Source organism: Wasmannia auropunctata, unplaced genomic scaffold (genome assembly GCF_000956235.1).
Source record: "Wasmannia auropunctata unplaced genomic scaffold, wasmannia.A_1.0 LD335343.1, whole genome shotgun sequence".
Classification (NCBI taxonomy): Eukaryota; Metazoa; Arthropoda; class Insecta; order Hymenoptera; family Formicidae; genus Wasmannia; species Wasmannia auropunctata.
The window spans coordinates 355,439-372,993 of NW_012027547.1; the positions used below are offsets into that span (position 1 = coordinate 355,439).

The following is a 17,555-nucleotide window of genomic DNA, read 5'->3' on the forward strand; positions in this document are numbered from 1 at the left end:
AGCAAGAGCATAAAGCGCATGCCTAATCTCGCGTCTGTTTGTGCGAATAATCTGTTTGTGTGCTTTTATTGCGAGGCAATTGTCTTGATATACCATATCTACTTGCAGAAGAACGGCGACGCTACCAGATTACCTGCATACACGCTCGTACTTTTTGTCGCTCTTACACCTTTTTGCTTTTATTTCTTGTTCTATTTGGAAGTTTTCTGCTCGCGATACATTTTATACATAAATATATATTGATTTATCTTTTCTGAAGCATTTTCTACGATCGTATATGTCAGCTTTATAGTAACATATATCCATTATGCATCAACAAGTTACCGTAACATACAGCCATTATCAATAAGTCTATCGGTTATCGATAAATCACTTAACAATTGCTTCACGATTTGTATCATGTGACAGTGCATTATTTTTTATTTATTTAAGATACATCGTGGTGTTGATAGAAAAGTGACATATCTCAAAATTAGCAGTTTTTTAAAGGAATTTTTAAAATCTTGAATTTAAAAACTTGAATTTAAATAACTAAAATAAATGTATCTTTTTTTTTCGCAAAATATATTAGTCTTTAGGGACCTCATTGATTATCTAAAAAATGTGAATTTTTTTACTTGTATTAGTTTTCTATCAGCGCAGTGATATATTTAACTTTTAATTTAAAAAATGTAACAATGCACATAACTTTATATATTTTAAATATGTGTAACTTTTTTTTATTAAACGCTAAACATATCTCAAATAAATAAAATTATACACTGTCTCTTGACATTGTGAATGAATATTTCCATATAACGTATAAAATCATGTCGCGAGTTTTTAAAATTCGAATACTGCAATCATAGTATAATGTAAATTTTATTCCTTGTCAAAATTGAACAATTAAACTTCACTTACCGTGAAGTTCGATTACAATTATGCTGTCTCGTCCGGATGTAGTAACGTTCCGCTGCGCTATCCTCAACAGGGAAATAACGGAGAGTACAGATCTGCGGACAATAGAATCTGACTCGTTACGTGACCCTTGGTCGCCATGATAATATGCAGGAGAAGATAATATGAAGGAGAAATGTCAACAATGGCTGAGAAGGATAATTACCAGACATTCCAACCTCTTTATAGACTAAAATATCTATAAACGGGACATCTTAATCTCCAAGTCTGCAAGACGGTTGGAGGAGTGAGACCTCTTCCTTCTTCTAGAGCGGATTTATGAGCAGATTTGCCCATACTGGAATATTGAATAATTAACTCAAACGACGAACCGCAAAGGGAGCGATGTGAGGATTCACACAACAACAGGAATGAACTATGAAGTCCAGTGCACATGCGCGCCACGGCCGCCACGGGCCCACGCACGGAGTGTGGAAAAGTGGCGCCCTCTTTTGATTTTCATAGGCTTTAAATGAGCTTATTGAGGATAGCGGAACGCTACTACATGTATCCATCCGGATGAGACGTTGCATAATTGTGACATATTTTCGTATAAACAAATGAGCTACAAACGTTTCGTTTTTCCATAAAAATATGTTAGTCTTTTTCAAAGTCAATTTCCTTTATTTAAATTATTTAAAAAACAAATGCTACTTTCTTACTTGTGTCATTTTCATTTTTCTGTCAACGCAGTGATATGTATACAGCTTTTAATTAAAAAAAAAGGCTAACAGTGCATAATTTTATTTAAAATATGTATATGCATAGCTCTTTTTATAAAAAGCTGTCTTAAATAAATAAAATTACGCACTGTCGTGACGCAAATCATGTGAAGTAATTGTTACGCGATTGATCGATACCCAATAGACTTGTTGACTTATTGCACGTGCTACAGCGGCTAAAATTATTTACTGGAAAAACGGCGAGAATCTCTTCACTGCATTGAAAGATAAATCAAACGGGAGGAGTGTACGGCCGAATGTGCGTGCGGATCGAAAATAGTGAAGAGGGTAACCGAAAAATTGTCAATGGAGTTATAAAAGTGGGTTCCGTGGCCTTTCGCCGCCTCTCCCTTATGTCCCCTCGTGTCTCGGGTCGCAAAAAAAAAAAATTAGACGCGGGGTCGCCAGCCCAGCCCCGAAACACGAGCAACAATGCATTATTTATATGTCGTTCTGGTGGCACTGCGTCGGCACGCGCGCGCATCTTATTTTTAGATTAATGGTATAATTAATATCATATTTTATATATTGAAGTAATTATAAAAATGCTTAAAAGAGTTTAAGTGTAAAATTCTAAAAATTACGAGCAAATACCTGCTGCATTGTCGAATATAATTTTAATTCCGATGACAATTTTTTCTTCAGCGCTTAACATTCTTTTTCTTTTTAAATATATCGTAATCTTTTATCATAATCCTTATTTTAAAAGTGTTACAATTAAAAAAGTGATTTTCGAGTATGAACCATAAACGAGTTAAGATCATCATTATCCTATTAAATAACTTAATATACAATTAAAAAGTTTAATTTGTTTAAGTTGTGTCTTTTGAATTGAAATTACGGTATATACAATATTTAGAGAGATTTTTTTTAGGATCTTGTTAATTTTGTATCCCGTATGGATCCTTTATGAACTCTACGTCAAAATATGACAGAATCAAGGACAAGGGAAACATTCGGAAATAACTGTCACGAGAAAAGCGCCAAGACCGAACCTCTCTCTGAACCAATCTCTATCGTTAGAATTACATTTTACCGAGTGCTATTCTAATTTTTGGAAACCGTTGCGCCGTTCACCCTCCGACACATGAAACGCGTCATCGATTTCGTTCGCGCGTTCGACTTTCTCACTCTTTTTTTTGCCTTCGTTTTCACGGCATTATTCGATCAAAAAAAAAAAAAAAAAAAACGCGATGATTGTCGTGAAATGAGAAGGAATCGTCTTACCGCGGCATGAGAGAAGAGAAAGAAAGGAACGTGCATGCGCTTTGCCGGTGTTCATTCTTGCAAATGCCGCGGTAACAGGAGAAAGAAACGTGCTCGTTAAATTATAACAGCCATCAAGTTCCGCTTCCGGATAAAAGCGATGTAACAGAATGTGGAAGAAGGAGGGAATGTGGACGAGAGGTTTGGGAGATGAAAAAAAAGAAGGAAAGAAAGAGAAAGAGAGAGCGAGAGAGATCGCGCGGCAGAGGGTGGCTCTATATGCATACGAGAACATTCAGGTGTCAATCAAGGCTCCAGGGATCTTTGGACTTTGGGGTGTCGCGCTCGGAACATACATACGATTTTTCCGCTAAAAATTTACGTATTCATTCACGCGAGGACCATTCGCGCGAATGGAGAACGTTTTGGTAGGGCAGATTAGGAGAGAAAGAGAGAGAGAGAGAGAGAGAGAGAGAGAGCGGGAAGAGAGTTCTGTTTGCTTTTTCACCACTCTTGACTTCATATTCGAAAGCATATTTTTTGCACCAACCGTCACGCATTGTTAACGTCAAATCGCGTTTTTTTCCATTTCTTTTTTTTGTACACGTTGCGCCGCCAATATAACGGTGGAAAAGAGGAAACGATGTCGCGCGACACAGGAGAGCGAATCTGCGATTACATTCACGACTTGGTGACTGTTCGTTAAGAATTTCTTGGTAAGTTATTTTGCACTCATATTCTATAAGCTATTCTTGGCATATAATAATTATATAATGATTATTCCATTTTATACGTTAAAATATATATTTTAAAATATGTATGTGTAAATGAATTATGCATATCTAAAGGAGCTGTTTTAACGCGCAGAAGTATTGAATTTTAGGAGATATTTTACAGAGTATTTTTTAATTGTTTGTCGACTTATTTTCTTCTTAAAAAGACTTAACCCAAAACTGTCAAAACTATTCTTATACGCAATCTGTCTTATACGTTTTATTTTATATATTTTGTAAAAATATATAAAATATATGTTTTTTTAAATAAGAATTTGTGTTATGGATATACTAATATTTTTTTCAACACACGTGCGCGCGCGGAAAAAATAGTTTTACTGAAGTATTTAAAATTTGACCAGGTACAGATTTGACAGTAAAAATAATTTTGTAGAACGTTTAAATTGATCGCTAAAGTATTAAAAACTTTTGCAATATTATCATTATGCTTAAATGTTCTATAAAATTATTTTGGTGATCCAATAAAATTGTTTTCAGATCTGTATTTAGCTAAATTTTTATATACTTCAACAAAATCATTCTTTTCATGTAATTTAATTAGGAAAAAGTAATAGTAATTAAAGTTGTTTGTAAGAATTTCTCGTTCTTTCTCTCTCTCTCTCTCCCCCTCTCTCTCTCAGCGCATACACACTACACGCGCGCGTTTTTGTGTGTGAATGTGTGTATTAAAATTTATTAAATAACAGTTGTATAAGTTAAACAATGTAAAAAAGAAAGGATCATAAAGGATAGAAAATTGCATTTAACAGAATTCTCAGACTTTTGATAAACTGCGTATGATTTATTGTGGCTTGCGATATTCGCATCGCACACGTTCTCGCACACAACAACAAATAATAACACGTAACAAATGTTCTCTGTTATATGAAATTATCGCAATTAATTCCCTCGTATACCTGAGAGATGTATGAATCGATGAAATGCTGGACGGTTGACATTAGTAGAACCAAGTCACACCGACGATTAGACTTTTCTGCATTCCTCGCGATCGGCGTTGGCTGGCCAATCGCAAATAAGCTTGGTACTTTGGAAGATCAAACCGGCCGGACACTGTGTCTTGATCGGTTTGCCGTGGACGCAGCGGAAGTACTGTAAAAGAATACGCATTATTATGTAACAGATATACATTTGCAAATTTGATTTAAAACAGATTTTAAAAAGCGCAGTTTAGAATTGCGTTAAAAAAAAAGATTTTGAATCTCATGACGACATAAGCTTCGAATCGCGAGAATGTAAATTTTCGCACTCAGGAAAATCGAAAATCTCAAACTCGAGAGGTACTCGTAAATCTCGAAATAATCATTATTGAAATGTAGATCGGATTTAAAGATATACTTTTGTATACACGCGAACGTACCGCTGAGCAGTCCTTGCTGGGGATCATATTATTGTTGCCGTCGCACTTAACTTCATTTTCATCGACTGGCTTCGACGTAGTCTGCGTAGGACGAGGTACTTCGGTTGTCACCTCGGGGTTCGAGGTGGGTTTGGGTGTGGGTTTCGGTTTCTCACCTGTCGAAGGTGTAGTGCTAGGTGGCCTGTCCCATTCGGGCTGATAAACAAATCGCGATTATTATTATATTTTCACTCCTGTACTAACAAGACAATCGGCATTTGGATACCTATACGCTCTATTTACATATAGAACATATAAAATGATTTCAGTTAAACTCAATTAAACCGACAATTAGCGATTATCTTATCAAATGATATCTAGTATTTTATTAACATGATTATTGACTTTGTTATTTAACAGACAAAGAGAAATTAGAGAGATCAAAGACAATTATTGTAATTAAAATTTTTGCTGTAGGCATTTCTGCCTACTGGTTGGATTAATCGGAGATTAAATTAATCGGAGTCTCGTATTAGCTGACTTACTCTAGGAGTTGTCTTGTAATCCGTAGGTGTTACTGTATAACCCTTCAGACCGTCGTAGATTGCGTTCATGAGAGGATTCACTGGACCGCAGAGTCCTCTGAAGTCGTCCATGTCGACGGCCCAGACCATGGCACCGAGATATTTCTTCTCCTTGAGGAACTTCATCTTGTGAACGATACTGTCGGCGTCCTCATAACCAACCCATTGAGGACTTTTCCCTCCTACCGATCAAGACTTGCTATTAATTCAAATTATTGCAAACTCATCTTGTATACATGAAAAATTAATTAACCTGATGAGAATCAAATGACAAAAAGTAACAGCGTTTGTTAGATTCGTCAAGAGTCAGTCATTAATAAGTCGCGGACGAAGCACACCAAACAATTCTTTATATTCTTAGCACACTAAGAATAAAAACACCTTAGATCGAAAATTCGCCTCTTTATTTGGCGAAAATCCCTTCTGACCATCCTACATTTTAAATCAAAACAAAATATTTAACTTTAAATATTTATTTGATCGTTCAAAATATAATTAATGTTTCTAAAAGATAAATGCGATTAAAACAATATTTTCATTTAACAAAGAAATCGAATTATCGACAAATATTTTTCAGGCGACTAGTCACTCTGCAAATAATATTTGTAAATCAATTTTCCACCTTTTTTTTGTTTATCGGATTTTCGAGACCAGTCACAAGTCATTTTGCAGTATCGCAAGAAATTGTATTCCCCTAATGTTTCTACAAAAATTGAACTCACCCTTGTACATATAGGGTACTTTGCCCACGTCATCGTAGTCCTTGGTCCATCCGTTTTGGTCCGGCTTTTTAAGTTCCATACAGATCTGCAGGAAAGAAAGAATAATTTTGACGTGACGAATACGCCCGCTGATGTTCACTCGGCTTCCGCCGGTTTTAGCCGTCCGCGGATCGATTGCTTACCTCGTAGTAAGATAAGAATCCTTTAGCCCCGGTGTATTTGCCGGCATCGCCACCACCGGCTTCCTTGTTGATGTAAGTGCCGGGCTTGAAGTTGTTGTTGCCCTGGCTGAGGGTGAAGGTACGTCCGTACAACGGGATTCCTACGACGAGCTTGTTGGCGGGACAGCCTTTGTCCTCCCAGAGTTGAAGACCGTCGTGCTGAAATGACGGTGATAATCTTATATATCGATATCGACCGGTACACTTGCGCTCGCGATAGAAAATTTTGAAGATAATCGGGCTGATTCTGTTTCATTCAGTTAACATAATGATGCTCGAGTACATCGAATGTAACTTTTATTAACGTAAATCGATTATCCGTAAGGATGTAGGTTCGCAAATGCGCTGTTTTATTTGACAAAAAAAAATACGGATAAATAAAGGAAAATTAATAAATAATGGAAAAAACAGAAAGTATACCACGTTCAATTTCTCGTAGGCATACTGATCGTGAGGCCTCCTGTAGAGCGGGCTATGAACGTCAGCAAATCCTCCCCAATTGCCACGGAGATCATAAGACATCACGTGGATGGCATCGAGAAGTCTGCAATTATTAAAATAATAATTTAAAAAATATAAACCTCGTCTACTGTGTCATATATTATACGTATTTTGTTCACGTATAAATATTAATTTACATAATAATAATTTTACAGCAAAGTGGAACTCACTCGCATAATTCTGGCACGTGATATCCCTCGTTGAGACGGAACGTGGCCATCGGCACCGCCATCGTAATCTCCCAGCCTTTGCCAGCCTTGTCGAACGCGGTTCTCAGCTCCTCGACGAAGTAGAAGAAGTTGTTCTTGTCGCTGAAGGTGCCACCTCGGTCGGTAGCAGCCGGATATTCCCAATCAAGATCGAAGCCGTCGAACTTATATTTGTTCATAAAATCTGCCAGTGAGAAATCGGACATTTTATTAAAACCCTTCCAATTCAAATCGCCCGATCCATATTCCCGAGAGAGATGAGTGTGAAGCTTGTGTGGAGTTTTTTCGATTTAATATATTAGACATAAATAAATAAAAGACATAGACAAAACTTTCCGTGGTTTCTACGCATCGACGTTTAATCTATCTATATAATTCCGTAAGATTCTTAAATTTTGCAATGAATATGGCATTTCTTTCTTCAATAATTTCATGAACGAATCGTCATTTTCGAACTGTATGCTCACCGACGACGCTGCTGACCAGCGAGTCACGTCTGGATTTCACGCTAACCATTTGGCTGTACTTTCTACCACCCTCGCCCCAGCCGCCGATCGCAACCTGGGTCTTCAGATGCGGATGTTTCTCCTTCAGAGCGACAAACTTGCTGAAGCCGCCTTTCTGAACGTCGAGCTCCTCGTCGAGAATGAGTACTCCCCATGTGACGTTGCTCACGCCGATGAAGGAGTAAATCACGTGCGTGCACAGATCAGCGGGAACGTCGTCAATGCCGTAGCTGCCTACATCCGGACGGTAGATAGCCCAGTTGCTGAAGTAACAGACCAATCTTGGAGCCTCTAAAAAATATATGTACCATTAAATCATTATAAAATATATATATATATATATCATTAATGCGCCGCGTAAACCATTATTATTACTATTATTATTAAATTATAAACCATTAATTTTAATTGTTATTAAATTATTCGTAATATAACGATTAATTTTTAATTTATTATCAACGCTTTTCCTATCACAACTTTGTTTCTTCAAAATTATTACAATAAAAAAGAATTATAGAAATAAAAACAGAAAAATAAGGTGCAATGCAAATGAAAATCTGCCATAAAAGATTTCAAGTTTAACACGATATTTTATAATAACGCAAATTGATTTTTCATATCTTAATTTTATCTTATTATTGAAAATAAAACTCACCAGCTGCTCCGTACGCCAGGAGCGCCAGGAACAAGGGCAGGGAAAACAATAGCTTTCCCATTTGAGTCATTTTGGAATCTGCAATTAGAAAGAGAATTAACAAAATTAATATTAATTAAACAATCATAAAATAAAAAAAGATGGCTATAATAACGACACTTCGTGTAGACTGTCTTAAACTGCTTCTGAAAATTTTTCATTTTTTTTTTTTACTTTTTTCGTACATATAGCTTTCAGCGAATATGCTGACGATGTTACATTAATGTGCGTAAATATATATGTACACACAGCCAATTTCTTTATTATAACAAAACGTAAGAGAGCTCTATACTTTTATTCTAAGGCGTGTTCAGGACCCCGTGCGATTTACTCAACACTCGACGCGCTTCTGCATCGCGGCCGATCGGCCGAGCGCTTCGCGGAAGCTTCTTGGAGCGTAAACCGATCGATTTATTTTCGAAGTGCCCGAGGGGAATGATCTATGAACGACCGGTTCTCCGATGAACGTTGACACCGTCGTAGAAACCTTCGCGCGGCTGTGTGTACCGCGCGGTAATGACGCTCATCCGTGCATGAACAGACGACTAAAAAATGTATCTTCATCCGCCGGGATCGTCTTCCCGCGATCTCGATCGCGAAACCAAAGATTCATCGTTATATGAACGCACCCATAAAAAATGAAAATCCTTTTAACATAATAAAAAGGAAAGAATTATTAATTGTAATAATTACTTTTGATTATTTCCGAGAGCTTGGAATTTAGCGAGCATTATATATAATGTATTTTTAGTGCGAATTACCCGAAAATTGTCTTGATTTATCAATTCGCGATATAAAATCCGGGTATAAGCTTTTATAAACGGTTACGATTAAATTAATTTAATACGGGAATCGATCGTACTGTGGCACGTTCTATTCTGCTATTACAAATATATATTCTCCAATCGCGCGACCATTATAACATGTTACAGTCGATGTTTTAATCGATAGACAGACGTTAATGATATCTAACTGTTAATAGCTGATTATATATTCAACTGCCCCAGTCAGAGCGAACCCATCGATTCGTTCTTTGAATTAAGAGAATAACGGATAACGGTTACACGCGAGTCCCGTATAATTGGATTATTCTATAATATATAACTATTAATACGCGAAACTCGGATTAAAGAAGATATATGAAACCAAATTGGCCGAATTCGGAACCAAGAGATTGGTTGACTCTACAACATTAGCTTATTTTATTTAATTTTTAATTCGCGTTGAATCACAGTTTCGTCGCTGCACAACCAGATTTTCAATCAAGTATCAAATAGAATTGGAGTTATCAGAATACGGTTTTTGAGAATAATAGAGAATACCACGCAAGCTTTTTTTGATAAATCACGAGTTGCGATATTCAATTGTACGATTTAAAATACTACGCAGTCATACGCATATGCATGTATCTATTTATATTAATAGTTTATTATTTATCATTTATCATTTATCATTTTATGATATTCTTTTTTCTGTTATTTCCCCTTTCTATGGTACTAGAAAAAAGTACACTTTTCGACTTTGATAATGTTGTATTTGACTAATAATAATAAGATATACGCTTTATTTTATTGTTAGATAACTTGTTATCGAGAGAAATAAATAAATGACGAGAAGGAAAAACAACTATGATAACACAGTTAAAAAAACACACCATACAACAAGACTAGTCATTTCCCGTAGTTTTTTGAACGCTAAATTTGAATTTGATTATAGAATTGCTCTATCACGTCACAATTTTACAAGTAAAATTAACACAAGAAAATTTGAGTGAATCGTTTAGGGCATGTAAAATGTAAAATCCAACATAAATTTTCCAATTGTGTTTTGAAAGCGAATGTTCTATAAACGAGATCGCGAATCATGATACAAAATCACGATCGCCTTCATGTGTACTCGGTACGTATCACGGGATCGAAGGAAAGAACCAAAAAATTGCTCCGGACATCGTCTCAAAGATTTCCTGATGCAATCTTCACACGACATGGAGGAAACAGAATTACGGCCGGTACAATAAAGTTTTGCGGCATTATAAAATGTACTCCGGGGAAACCCTCGGTTTATCCCTGCGTAAAATTGAGCAAGCGCGCTCGCGGCCGTTTCGTTCCCGCGGCAAGAAAAGCAACCGGAAGTTACAGGCGGCGGACGCGGCATTCGCTCGCGCGTTTCATCAACTCGTACAGCCTTCCAAATAATTATGTAAAATGCACCGAGAGTTGTGTATGGATTTTACTTCAAAGAATAAAATCGGCGTTCGACGGGCAGCCACGAATACCGGTGTTGCGAGTCTGCCACGAACGCGATAGGTAGAAATTAACGATAGCGAGACCACGATCGAGACGAGCGAGACGACAGAAGGGAAAACGATGTTTTGAAGTTATAAAATTCTTCGTCGAACTTGCTCCTCACCACCTCTCCTCTCCCTTTCCCTGGGACGGGACCGGCGCCGAATAACGATCCGAATTCGGCGATGGGGGAAAGCTGCGCCTCTCGGGAGAAATCAAAGACCGTCCTTCGGATTCTACGGTCACCGCGTGCCGGGATAAAGATGCCCGGGTAATGTCGCGGCAGTGATTAAAAATAAATGAACGAAACAAAAAACGCTCCACGGCGGCGGGAAGCTCTCGCGACCGCGACAACCGCCCAGGATCCTCGCCCGCGAATTAAGATGCGCGATGCGCAGCCGATTCTCTCGTGCGGGGCTGCTGTTCCGCTCGTTACACTTTGAATACAAACGCCGGTCGAGTCGACAAACGAGTTTCACGGACGTATGTCGTACTGATAAAACGCCTTTGTCTCGTTCAACTACAAACTCGGGACTGGTGCCCGACCGATCTCAAAGATCGCGTTTGAAATCATCCAATTCCGTTAGCTATCAAGTGGCCTTTTCAATCGGTTTTTTATCGATAATTTAAAAATTACCAACTTTCAGTTTTTCTTTTGTAAAATCCCTAAAATATAAAGTGTTAGTTTTGTCAAGCATCAATGGTTGAAATACTCTCCTGATTGAAAATACTTATAAAGAAATATTCTAATTATAAGAATAAAGGTTGCATATATGTGTGTGTTTTGCATGTAATATTACTCAATATTAATATAAAAATAAATTAATATTTGTGTTTTCAAAACATAGCAAAAAATATAAAATTTAAGATGTTAAAATTTAAGATGATTCATGTTAAATTGTAACATATAATTTAATTTAATTTTATCATATGATAGACATTTCAAATAATAAATCTCAAATTTTTGACTGGTGCATATATATTGTTTTCCGAATGAATGTCTTCAGTATCGATTTGCACCGAGCGCGGTCGATGCGTGAAAAGAACGGTGAACAAAGACGCGGGTAACATTTGTATTCGAGTAATCGCGCGTATATGGTGGGATGATGCTACGCGCTTTACAGCAGCCTCATAGAGACGTCGTTAGAAGTATCCTCGCGTGCCGGCGATATCGCGTTGCTCGCTTTACCGGTGGCGAGGTAACGGTTTGATCCGGCTGGACGATGTTAATTGATGTTTTGTTATTCGACATCTATCATGCGGCTCTCTGCTCGCCGATCACTAACGGTGATTCGCATACGAGAATCTCAGATTTTTCGTTTTGGTATGGTAATATGGGCCCGCGCCGAGGATGAGCCCCGTGCCTTTTTACGTGGGCACACCTCCGGTCTGACCTTCGTTTCGGCCGTCGAAAAGGAAGTAAAGGAATTCCGCCTACCATGCCTCGCGAAAGGCCCGTAATAAAAATATTCAAAATATCAGTGTAAAAATAAATAAAAAGCGAACAAATAAATGAAGATAAAATCAAATAAAAGCAGTGCCGTTCCCGATGACAAAGACCTGCACTGCACTAGAAATTGCAACGCGGTACGATTTGACAAAACGTTGCAAAAATTTAAGTATTATCAATCCACATGAGAGCGATCGATAACGATCGAGTGAACCTCAACGAATGACCGACGCAAAAAAAACGAGACGAAAACGATGAAAATGACAAAGGGAAGCTCGAAAATTTCGCGAGTCATTGGCATCGCACGAGCGTTTCGGCACGTAGGTGCGACATAAGGTGTTGACCTTCATTTCAATCTCGACAAAGGTGAAAGAGAGAGAAATATAATAATTAAAGAAACGCGAGAGAACGAAGAGTGGACGCTCGGAGTAAACGATCCCGTGTCGACGATCCCGACGAGATTCTATAACCAGGTTCGAGCGTGGGCACCGTCGGCGCTGACGGTTTTTACAATATCGCTCACGAAGCCGTTATCGCGAACGGGATCCGCGGAACTTTAATGGCAAGAGACGACCGAAATGACAAATGCGAGGCCAAATCGTTTCTTAATGTCCGATGTGTATAAACTCGCACGAGACCGTGTAATCATGCATAAAAGTGTACGGCACAAAATGGATATTCCCTTATAAAATGGGCGGGAAAGAGACATATATCTTTCTGTATCTCTAAATGAGAGAAATGTGTCTGCCATAAATGTGAGATCGGCACATCAGATTGCAGGAAAATGTCGCGTAAAAATTATTGATTAAAAAATAAGTTTTATTTTTAAATGAAAGTAGTAGTAGAAAGTAGATAAATAGCTCCACTGAATTATATACGGATGTTCCATTTCATAATGTCGCTGAACTATCGCGATTTATTTTTTTTTGCCGTAATTTATTAGTATTTTTTGTTAACTTGTTAGTATTTTTTTTCACCGAAACATCAAGAAACCTACACAGTCTTAGAATTGAAAGCACAAACAGAAAGAAGGTTCTACATACAAAAATTAATCGAAATGTAGATTAAAATCAACTATTAATACACATGATCGAATCATTCGTGTCGACTATAATTAGTTATAATTATTTGTATATAATTTTTTTAATACACTATCAATTAAAAATACTTTCTAAAGACGTAAAATATCCCACACAGCACGAAGCACATTTTGGGAACAATCTTGGGAGGCAGAATGCCTTTTGGACATCTTAGAACGTTCCTTAGAGATTGGAGGTATTGTACTATACGGAACGTGTAAAAATCACTTAATAATTTTCCAGGTAATAAGCTAACATTTGTCATTATTTTGATGTCAAAATGCCATCGAAGATATCATTTTGGTATCAAAGTGATGACAAATAATGTCTCCTTGCTAACTGGGCTTTATATACTTGTATAAAAGTAATGAAAATTAATCCAGACACGAACAATCTATCGTGTGTAGTAAAATCATCGTGTATTAAGAATTAAGAATATTTTCAATTAAATTAAAGAACAAGATTATTTTCAATTAAATCGCTGTTAAATGTTATTAATCATTTTTTTCTGTGTACTGAATCCTATTCTTACATTTTCACTGAACACACACACGCATGCACGCACGCACGCACGCACGCACAAACACGCACGCACCACATTCCTCACAACTTGCTATTCATTTATCCAAATCCGTGAAAAATCTCTATCTACGCAGTCTCGCTGAGTAGTCGTGTATTGCACGAAGCTGTTAAATTTGCCTTCAAAGAAGACAAGCACAACCTTGGAATAATCAGCTGTCACGGAGCTGTGAGGAACTATAATTGCCGATAGCACGGTATTTAGATACTCGCGGGAAGGAAACCGGCAACCAAATCGAAGCTGTCTTTCTGGCTTCGATTTTTTTTATCGTCTCTATTGATCGTTTCCTATCGTCGTAACCGTGACGTTTAACTTAATGGAAATTACCGATACGTTCGTGAGTATAGGATCCACTGACTAATTCAGCAAACGATCGCTCGTTATCGTCGCGACGCGGACGTGTCAATTCTTATGCGAGGAGTTTTCGTTCGAAATCATGCGCGTTCACGGAGATCTTCGCCGACGACTCGAAGATACTGCTCGAAGACACGCTCGTTCACAGAGACGTTCCCATAGAGAACTGTACGGGATATCTCGCAAAAGTCGAGAGAAAGAGCGGACAGAAGAGAAGGAGGAAGACTCACCTGCGCGACGGAGAGATATCTCGGAAAAAGCGCGAACGAAGTCGCGGGCTTGAGTCCATATATACCCAGGTGGGCCTCATTAGAATTCAGATGCACGGGCCCCCGCACGATTGGCTGGTTCGTCGACCCTGTGCCTCCCGTCGACATCCAGGAGCGCGCCGGCGACGACGGCGTCGATGGACGGGCTCGTGTTGCAAGGGCGAGTGCGATTCATCATCGTGGCTCTCGTCACTCGCGCTCCCGCTAATTGAATAAAAGGGGAAAGAGTTTCCTCTCAATTTTCCAACGACGGTCCAAAATTCGGTGACTCCGCGATATCGCTTCCACTTATATTGTTTCAATGATTTCGATTTTGCGAAACGCTGTCACGAAGCACATTTAATATTATATATATATATATATATGTTGTGTGTGTTTATATATAATAATAAATTAAACTAGGCTACTACATAAATAACACAATTAAATAGAGAACCGTCTCCATGGTCGAAGCTGGATCTTGGTATCTAATCTAATAATATTTATATGTAAATTCTAAATACATTTAGAATTTAATTATATATATTTATATTAGAGCAATATAACATTATATATAGTTATGTGTAATATTATATTTACAATATATATAATATATTATATATATTCAAATTATATAAATAGCTCACTTTAATATTATTATACTATTTAAATATAATATAAACATTTGCGAATTTCCAAGTCTTAAAACGCATGAAATTCAAAAAATGTTATTATTAATCCTTATAATAATGTACTGTACATATATTTAAATTATTTTTATAATATTAAAAAAAATTTTATTAATGATAATGGCTTAATAAATTTGTGAAGTTCGATCCGAATCAAACTCAATAAAACAGAATTGGGCTTGGAATGCACTGGCGAATCAATGAACGCATATTTCAGATAAATTGAAGTATTGCAATATATCACTAATTCAATAATTCATCCATTTTATATGACGTGTCATTGAGATATCGTGTTATCGACATAGAGAACTTCACGTTTGACATTCAAATAGAGCTCTGCACCACGACACACGTCGTTACTTTTACTAATATTTATGGTAACTTATATCTTGATAATCAAATCTCGAATTTAAATTGTGCAGAAGATAAAGAGCCTACCTGAGTTTAGGCTCACAATAATAGCTATCTAATTATTTTTAATAATTTTCTTAGAAAAACTTATATATATACGCATATACAGTATTAAAAAAAAAATTCTTCAATATTGCGAGACTTCAGCACATTCACGTTTGATGTACGCGCATATACATCAGCATATCGTGCCGATGCGATTCGAAACTGGTCGAACAAAATAAATGTTACGCGTTTTCATTCGACCGGATGAATTTGACGCGCGATGCTGTCCATTATTAAAACATAATACCCCTTTCATAACGAGCGGGCGTCAGGCCGACAGTGACAGCTTCGTAAATGCGAAGGCGATATAATGCTCGACTCGCGGCGCGAAGCGAGCCGATATTCATCCCATATTCAAAAGCAGTGAAAACCCGAGGCAGGCGAACAGGTCGACCCGTCACTCGCTTTTCCAACTCGCCGTAAAATACGCATCGTATCCGATAATAACGATGCCCAAGCCCCCGAAAACACGTCGGAATAATCGGGGAAAGCGCCGACCGGCCTGCCCACCCTCTCGATTACAAAATTATGTTTCCGGACTGGAACGAAGCTGGCATTTAAACTCCTCCCGCGGAAACGTTTTCGTTCTTAATCGAGAAAGTTTAATGATGCGATACATCTCGCGTCATGTTCGCTTACATATTTGTGTCATCGACATTGCACGCGCGTTCGTTAACGAAGCATTGTACCGAGTTCCTTCCCTTAGAATCGCAAAGTTTTCTTGTCGAAACTTTATATTGACAGTTTTATAACGCACCATTTTTCCTTTTTAATTTTCTATCATTGTACTTAATAAAATTATCATTATAAAATTATATTATTATACTTATTTATAAGAATCTTATAAAAAAAATTTAATTTGTTTCTCTAATATTATAACAACGTTCATAACTCACGTATTCTTTTCATGCTAATCAACGCGGAAAAAGAGGAAGTGAAAAATAAAATGACGCCAATTTAAAGGAAACTATCAATTTTTTTGGTAAAAATCTATCTTTAACGGAGCAAAAAAGATATTAATTTTGGTATTTCAAATTCGAGTTTATACCTTTCATCAACTATTTATAAATAAAAATAAATTTGAACGTTAACTTTAAAATTAATGAACATATATCTAGTTAAATCAAATTTTTTTTACTAAAGATAATTTAGTACAAATAATTCCCTAAAATAGTCTTTATTAGACTTTCGAGGATGATAAGCCCCGTAAAATTGCGTCGACTCGTTCCTCTTCTTGCCGTCGTTATTGGCAGGCAGCGTATAGAAAAAAAAGAAAAAGAAACGAGAGTCAAAAACGTTAACAATACATGACGGTTGCATGACAAAAAAGAAAAAATACGTGCTATCGAATATGAAGTTAAGAGAGGTGTGAAAAAGCAAACATACTCTTCACCCATGCGTGGCTTGACCCCCATCCTTCTCCGTCCTCGCGCGGACACGTACATTTTTTTTTAGCGGAAAATTCGAGCGCGCCGTGCATCCCGAAATCCCGAGGATCCTGAGTTATGATTGACACCGGGATGCACCAGGTATCGCATATCGGGACGCTGTCCCAAACCGCGCCAACGAATCCTTCGTTCGGGATCTACGAAATGATGAATCCAGAACCGAGGAAAACCCGACGAAACTGTCGCTCATAAATTGTCATTATTTCTCGATCCGTCTCCCGCGATTGACGTCTGATGATTGCTCGAGATGTCCTGGAATGATAATTTACGTGATTCTACGGATTTCGCAAGTGGTTCAGTATTGAAAGAACGATTTTATTGATTTAAAAATTATTTATCTAAAAATTTAACTAGCTACAGCTCTGGAAATAATTATGTTATATCGAAATAATTATATTGGACACTCAAACTAATTGCTAGAATGTCAAAACTTTTTGCAGCATTATCATTTGAACAGTCTATATAATTATTTTCACGATTTAACATAATTATTTTCAGGTCAGTATTTGTCTAATATATACTTCAGAGTGTCAAA

The 17,555-nt window shown here is 37.3% G+C and overlaps 1 protein-coding gene across 2 annotated transcripts; it reads right to left on the bottom strand.

Moving 5' to 3' along the window:
* Positions 1 to 4,418: 4,418 nt before the first annotated feature.
* On the bottom strand, positions 4,419 to 14,488 carry LOC105457196 (endochitinase). Of its 2 annotated transcripts, none has more exons than XM_011701714.1 (10): positions 14,410 to 14,488; positions 8,393 to 8,470; positions 7,699 to 8,028; positions 7,193 to 7,415; positions 6,942 to 7,065; positions 6,483 to 6,680; positions 6,301 to 6,385; positions 5,540 to 5,760; positions 5,016 to 5,210; positions 4,419 to 4,747 (listed from the first exon to the last, which is right to left on the bottom strand). In XM_011701714.1, exons 2-10 carry the CDS (start codon positions 8,460 to 8,462, stop codon positions 4,622 to 4,624), a joined length of 1,572 nt encoding a protein of 523 aa, XP_011700016.1. In that variant the 5' UTR covers positions 8,463 to 8,470; positions 14,410 to 14,488; the 3' UTR covers positions 4,419 to 4,621. The 2 variants fall into 2 exon arrangements, with proteins under 2 accessions (XP_011700016.1, XP_011700017.1); XM_011701715.1 differs by lacking the exon at positions 14,410 to 14,488 and adding an exon at positions 14,153 to 14,347.
* Positions 14,489 to 17,555: the final 3,067 nt, after the last annotated feature.